Source organism: Amphiura filiformis, chromosome 17, assembly GCF_039555335.1.
Source record: "Amphiura filiformis chromosome 17, Afil_fr2py, whole genome shotgun sequence".
NCBI classification, from domain to species: Eukaryota; Metazoa; Echinodermata; class Ophiuroidea; order Amphilepidida; family Amphiuridae; genus Amphiura; species Amphiura filiformis.
The window spans coordinates 25,362,272-25,370,267 of NC_092644.1; the positions used below are offsets into that span (position 1 = coordinate 25,362,272).

At 36.6% G+C, this 7,996-nt stretch overlaps 1 protein-coding gene across 1 annotated transcript; it reads left to right on the top strand.

Moving 5' to 3' along the window:
• Nucleotides 1-1,045: 1,045 nt before the first annotated feature.
• Nucleotides 1,046-6,632, top strand: LOC140137533 (E3 ubiquitin-protein ligase TRIM33-like). Its single transcript, XM_072159248.1, has 2 exons — nt 1,046-1,211; nt 4,546-6,632. Exon 2 carries the CDS (start codon nt 4,567-4,569, stop codon nt 6,400-6,402), a length of 1,836 nt encoding a protein of 611 aa, XP_072015349.1. The 5' UTR covers nt 1,046-1,211; nt 4,546-4,566; the 3' UTR covers nt 6,403-6,632.
• The last annotated feature ends 1,364 nt before the right edge of the window (nt 6,633-7,996 follow it).

The window sequence follows — 7,996 nt, forward strand, 5'->3', positions numbered from 1 at the left end:
CTGCACTTTTTCATGTTCTGAATAAAGGGTTATTCAGAAAATTGTTGAATGACTGAACCAAAATCATCATAATTCCTTCATATTTTTATAAACATGATAAATGTTTTTGGACACAATTTCTTATTTGGACACATTTCTTATGTTTCCTGCATTTTTACACAACTTTTTTTTTTGTTAACTTCTTTCTCCGCTTTCTACATTCTTTTCTTCTCTATCTTAAACTTTATTTCTTTTCCTTCCTCTTACTTGCAGGGGGGTACTGAAGTTTGGTTTGGTTAGGGGTGTGCCGCTGGGAATTCGAAAGTGGACCCATCAATATACCAATTTTTCAAGAAATTTGGACCCATCCATATACCAAAACAAACTTAATTTTTATAACTCTTCCCCAAATATTTGGGGAAATTAAAAAAATTAAGGAGTGAGGCAAAATTTCCGAAAAAGTTCAGAAAATTGTGAAAAAAGGACTCTTCCATTGATCAAAATTGGCTTAGAAAAGGGTCATTGAAAAGGCCAAAAATGCTACCCATGTTTGTGGCACATCCCTGTGTGGTCATTTGTATTGAGTACCCTCCCCCCTTCTTACTTATCATTGCTTTTTTCACTCTTCCCCTTTCTTTTATTAACTTGTTTATAATAATAATAGAGTTAGTAATTTAGAATTTAGTGATCCATTTATACATAACACATCTATTCAATTAAATCAATAATCAATACTCCCCTGAGGGAGTTCAGTTGTAACCTAACAATATTGTGGAGGTCCAATAAGATATTCTATTACTGCTATTGATTTCCCTGGTACTAAGATAAAAGTGTTGCTATAGCTGCAGCCTAGTAGCCCAATTGGGTGATATGTGGTCATTTTATGTCTGAGAACCCAATTGTTATAAGAGAAAATTACATATTTTTTTCAAACTTGAGCCCAATACAATTTATTCTTTTTCCATCCCATAAAAAAAAGTGGAAATTTGTTTGGCGTTTTTATCCCACAATTTGGGCTTCATTTTGGGCAACCCTGACAGTCTAATCTACTGGGTTACAAGTTGCTACACTTGTAAGTTGTAAAGTGGTGTTTATTAAACATGTTTAAGTATCTTGGTGTTTGAATATCTACAGCTCTGTGATCAGTTTCTGCGGCAGTGAAGGGAAAACAGCTCATTTGAGCTATTTGTACAATTTCTATTTGAGCCAGAATTTGGTGTGGATTATAAAAGGTATTTATAATTTATAATTTTTTGTCTGTTAGGTTATGTTTGTCTACGTATTATGTGCAGTGCATAGTGATTTTCATCACTCCAGTGTACTTTTGTACTGTTTTTGTGGGTTCTGGAATTGGCAATTTTTGGCCATCGAACTTTGCCTGTTTTTAGGCCTACATTGGTTGTTTGGTTTTTCATGCCTGCTCTAGTGCACTTTTTCTTCTAATGCCTATTTGTCCCCACTACGTACATGTACTGTCTAGTCTGTATTTTACTTGTTCCCCCACATCAAGTTGGTGTACCTTGCTGTTGTTTTTTTCCAGTTATTTATAATTGGTTAACAGATGGAATACATTAATGTTGTATATTCTGAATGGAACTACACACAAATATATTTATTATTTGATTGTCATTTTCTGATGTGATCAAGCAAGATGAGTCTGATATACCACATTTATTTCTAATTTTGTAATAGAAGTACTTTTTTTATTTAAATTTCACTGAAAACCAATGTTTCCATCACCTTTTGTTAGAAAGTTATTGAAATGATAGTCTTCACAAACACAGAAGGATTGCAATACTTCCATTCAGAGCAGTCTATCGATAAGGTGTTCAACTATGGTGCAAGAGGTTACGGGTTCGAACCCTGGCGGTGGTTAGTATGCTCTGATGTAAAAATTGAGGTGAAATTCCCCTGGACAAGGACTTACTGCTAATTGTCTCGTTGTAACCTACCTGCACAAAACTTGGGAGGCTGATCCTGGCTGTAATGTCTAGGGTATGCGCTTCTTAGATTTAAGTCCCTGTGTTATTGTATAAAGGTTTGTGGAATGATATGGGACCACAGTGGTCAGCGACAACCTGTAAAATGTGCTCAGGCTTGTGGATCAATGTCTAGGCATTGTGCCTGTGCGTACTGCGTAGCGCACTATATATCACTACCGTGTTGGTTTTTTTGGAGTTTTTTACCGACACATTTCTCCTCACTTGCAAACTAAACATGTCCAACTTCTGACTCACTTTGCTTGAGCACATCATATTTGACCATGTAACAGTGTAACTAATCAAAGAGGTATTAAAGGCCCATTCAGTGATTTGCTCATCCGGACGATCGTAAAAATCATCAAAATTCAGATTTTGGTACCTTTGTCATTGTCATAGATGTGCTAACATAGCCTGCGAGTGGTTCAGCCGAAAGCCGTGTATTTAAGACAAAATAAGGCATTTTACACAAATCTGTAATTTAGATACTGACAGTATCTAAATTAGCGACATGTATTTGAATGGGGAATCAACTTCGTCAGTACTGCTGTTTTCTACGTTTTTGCCAAATTTGTCATTTCAAAAATACCAAATGACAATTTGAATGACTTATCCTTCACTTTTAAGCAATTTATAAACAATTTTTTACACTTGCGCTGGGATCACTGAATGGGTCTTTAAGTTTAATGTGCCATTATCTACACTTTATTTCTGTTAAAAATGTGAAAAGGTTTAGCCATTAAGTCAAATGTGAAAAAGCTTAATTCTCAGGTAATGATTTAACTTTCAAAATTTGAAATTTACGAAACAGGCTTTTTTAATTGTTTTTGTTTTGTTTTTGTTTTTTTCACTTTTGAATCTTGCTTTTTACCAGCAGATTTTACTATCTTCATTAATGTACATGTAATTTGTAAATAAACCACAATATGCACTTGTAACATAATTGCATGGTTTAAGGGGGTACTACACCCCTGGCCAATTTTGTGTCTACTACTGTACTAAAAATTCAGCAACTCAAAGCAAGTGGTTATTGATTTATTGATCAAATATTGTTTTTCCCTCATTTTTGACTGCAACTCCACAACTGACATCTGTGCTGAAGTAAAATTTCCAGTGCAGTAGTTGTAGTCCTTGCCCCTATAATATACATATCTTACTTGTCCCCAATGCGCTATAATTTTTGAGAAAAATGCAAAATAGGCACAAAATTGGCCAGGGTGTAGTACCCCTTAAGTAATGAATCCTGGTGATAAACAGTAGGCCTAATGTTGCCACCAAAATAGTAAATGAATCGCAACTCTTATCCTATCAAAATATTGATAAAGTCGGTCTTACATATTGGTGTCAAAATTAAAAACAAACTGAACAACACTGTTTTGCAATATATGTACATGATATATATAAACCAGAATAAAGCATGCTGTTGTATTTAATATCATAATTTGTCTTTACTTTATTGTTTATGACTTACTACTCCCTCATGTTTACCATATTCTTACGTACATACATAAAATCATGATATGGCTATTCCATTTAAAATCCACACTACCCCTATGGAAGATTTTGGAAATATCTTCTACAGGGGGAGTATGAATTTCAAATGGAATTGACCATTTAAAAACAAGTCTAATTGAAACTCACCCTCCCTCTGTGGAAGATTCAGGTTGAATCTTTCTCAAAGGGTGCATGAAATTCAAACGGAGCTGCCTAATGTGTTCATTCTATTTGGAATTACTGGGGTAGTATGGAATTTAAATGGAATAACCCATTCCCAGTGTGACATTTAACCATTTATACTACAGTCATGTACAAATGTACTACAGTATGTTAAATTTCAATTTATACTATATTTAAAGGAAGGTGACCTGATATATTTGGAAAATCAAATTCTTTAAAACTTACATAACATAAAATGTCATCCCTTTCAAGCACTCATGCAAAAAGAACATGCAAATGTTTTTTGTAAACGTGACTAATTCCTAATGGAATTACCGACATTTATACAGCGTGATATTGGCAGTCTACAGTGTTTTTATTAATGATAATCATCATGATCATGTAATTTATTGATTTCAAGTGAAAGGCCCTATAAACATAAACATATTGAAATTAGAAGTTCCAACTCAGTGTATTTCCAAAGATATCATCAAAAATCTGCCTACATGTAATTAGTCTTAAATATGGTATACCATATTTGAGACTAAATCAACATAGTTTTTTGATGATTTCTTCGGAAATGTACCGATTTGGAACGCCAAATTTCAATATGTTTATGAGAAAAATATGCGCTTTCATCTGATACCAAAATCAGCATTTTGATGAGGTAAAGTGGGGGGATGAGATTGTCAATCAGGTTACCCACTGTAGTATAAATACCTAAAGTTTGGTTGTAATAGGATATGAACTGTTCATACATGTATGAGACCAAAAAGCCTTACATAATTGTTGACAGACACACTGACGGACGGACACAAGACTCGTGATGCCATAAGGTCTTTTCCTTCGGATGATCTAACATTTTATAACAACTAAAAAGGGATACGAATACAATTAATCACTTATTTTCCCCACGGTTTCTTTGCTACAGATATCTTGTACAACGTTAAAGATGGAGCGCTCCAAATCTTTCATCGAAGAGGAAGACCTCACCAAATGTGGCATTTGCCTATCAACAATTGAGACACCCAAAGCACTTCCCTGTCTTCACACCTTCTGTCTATCATGCCTGCAAGAACTAGTCAAAGAAAACCATGACAAGATCTCCTGCACACTCTGCCAAGAAGAAGTTACAGTACCACCCAATGGAGCTGATGGATTCAGGAACAATTTCTTTGTTGAGAAATTGAAGGAGAGAAAAGCCATCTGGGAAATGAAGCAGAAGGATGTAAATTTATCCTGCTCGTGTTGCGGAGCTATGGAATGTGAAACGGTAGCTCATTGCTCAGATTGTAAAGGATTTCTCTGTTCCAAATGCACCGATCTACATGATAACATTGCACCATTAAGGAATCATAGGGTTTTCACTGTGAAAGAGCTGAGGTCTGGAAAAGTTGATGTTGGCAAAGACATGAAGGAAGAGTACTGTTATGAACACAAAGATCAACTGTTGAGATTCTTCTGCAATACTTGCGGTATCCCAATCTGCCGTGACTGTACCGTGTTAGAGCACAGCCGTCCTGAACATAACTATGTACATCTGGAGAATGTTACAGATGGTCAGATGGCAGAGATCAAGCAGCTGGTTGACAACTGCAAAGATGTTGTCATGCAAGCAGATTCAGCACTGGAGAAGTCAGATAGAATCAAAACTGATTTGAAAGCTGCTCTTAATAAGGCACAGGGGATGCTGTGGAGAGCTACGGAATATGCAAAGGCTCAGTTGTTGGAGAACTTGCAGGACAGTCACAACGCGCTTGCACGTAGTCTGCGAAACCTGGAGAATGCAAGATGCGGTAAGATTGACACAGAACAAACAAACCTGCTGAATTTGAAAGCTAAACTACATAATGCGATGGAGATGGCAACCCAGGTAGTCAAATCAGGATCTAAACATGATTTGGCATTGTCCTACACTGCTCTAGCTAAAACTCTTGACGAATTACAACACACATTTATCATTCCCATCAGTGAGTCATTGAGCGAGGTGGAATTCAGACGGGATAAAACTCCGCAACCAGAGATATCGCTTGGCTACATACGCGAGAGCAAGAAAGGATGTTGGATTTTGGAGAGAGAAATTGGTGTTGATGGAGAAGGCAAGATTCGCGGAGGACGAGGAGTTACTGTGAGCTCTACAGGAGAAACCATTGTTACGGATCAGGACAGCCAAAAAGTTCATGTGTATGACTCGGATGGGGACTTCAAATTCAGCATCGATACCACCGCTGGTTTAAAATCAGGACAGGAATCTAAACCCTGGGATGTTGCTGTAAGCACGGATGGCCAATTCTTTGTCACAGATCAAACTCCATACGTCAAGATCTTCACCCCAGACGGTGAACACCGTCAATTTCACATCAAATCGACAGACAACATCACTTCCGTAGCAATGGATTCGCAATTACGAGGCATCGTCATTGACAGGAAAGGCTACCTACTGGTTGGAAACTCTACTCATAAGTATGTCAGCAAGCATACTTTAGATGGCGCACAAGTTTCCTGCATGAAAGTGACTCTACCGCCAAACTTTCTTGCGACCACACCCGAGAACCAGCTCATCATCAGCCCTTCCTCGCCTAACCCTGGTGTCCAACTGTGGGATGACACCGGGAACCGCTCATCACGATATCTGCTCCTCCAGGTGTGGAGTCCTGGTATCCATGGGGTATATGTTGCAGTGATGACGATATCATCTACATCAACAGTTACGATACTAGATACAAGGGTGGTGTGTATAGTTTCACGATCAAAGGGCAATACTTGGGATGCGTCACAAACGCTGTGACATGCGCTGAAGGCCTAGCTATAGCGGGAAATGATGACAATAGACTGCTGGTAGCTCAGTATAACAGTAACCCTGTCAAGATATTCTGCCAAAAATGACTTGGTCAACTGAATGACTTTCTGCTTGTATAAAGATCACACTGACAAATATTGTATTATTTATAATTAGTACCCTTCGATAAGAGAACAAAACAAAAGATCCATGAAGCCATATAAACACAACAAGTTTGTTTCATAGCTGATGACCATAACGAAACCAGGAGTTGGTCAAAATAACATTGATGTTCTTTTTTTAAGAGCATAGAAGAAACATAATCAATACAAGATTTTGAACTCCCTCCCTAATGAACCTAGTTTTGTTGATAGGACTTCATCTATCTTTTGGCTTGTTCCTTTAAACCCACATTTACGGATCTGTATTTTGTACCAACTGATTTCCTCATGTAGTTCCATTTGGTAATAATGATGTTCTGTCAGGAATTAGGTCAAGTAATTCTATCTTGGAAAATGTATCATAGTATCATCTGCTCGTGTCGGTATGATGAGCATGATTTCCAAATTGGATATCAAGATTTGATATTTATCTGAAGTGCTTTGACATGAAACTTCCGACTAATTCATTGCGGGTGTTAATAACCACATTGGGAAAGAAATTTTTTTTGTTTTTTTTAGTTTTTTTTTCAGAAAATCGAGTACTCCGATTTTCGGGGTTTAAAACTCGAAATCAGAGTAACTCCGCCAAAATCGGAGTAGTTGGCAGGTATGCAATGAGATATTTATCATTATTTTCATTGGATAGATTTTAAAAATCAAACGCTCTTGGAATACAAATTGATTCCAGGACCCACTTTATTTTGAGCACTTTTGTCCAGCCTTAATGTGTGCAATCATGTTTTAAATCATTTGTAGACTTCCTACATGGCTCTCATTTATCATGAAAAGTTCACATGAAACTCCACATTCACAACATAAATGGAGAAACAGTGACAGGTGGTGTACATGTACATAGATGGACCAACTATGCCTGTTTGGACCACTATTTTCAAGATCTGTTTTTTCCAAGTATTATATGTAACTTTTAAGATATGTAATTACCCCCATGTACAATCAAAAAAATTGTATGAACTAAAAAAGTAATGGTGATGGGTGCAAAAATAAAGACTTTTTTGTTATGTTGTTCATTTACACTTTTGTTTAAGTCTTTCAATGTTGTTGTTATTATTCTTAACAAAACAATGGTTGTAAACAGATGCAGATAATATTATGTGTGTTTTTGCTATTTGGTGTATACTTATTAAGGCCATAATGTGCTCTACCATTTAAAATCAACACTACCCCTGTGGAAGATTTTGGAAATATCTCCCACATATTCAACTTACACTTAGGAGTATGAATTTCAAATTGAATTAACACATTAGCACAATTTAGCAGCTCCATTTGAAACTCACTCACCCTCAGGGGAAGATTTGGATTGAATCTTTCTCAAGGGGGTGTATGAAATTCAAATGGTTCTCAGGGGGTGTATGAAATTTAATGGAACTGCCTAATGTGCTCATTCCATTTGAAATTTATACTCCCTAAATATTTCCAAAATC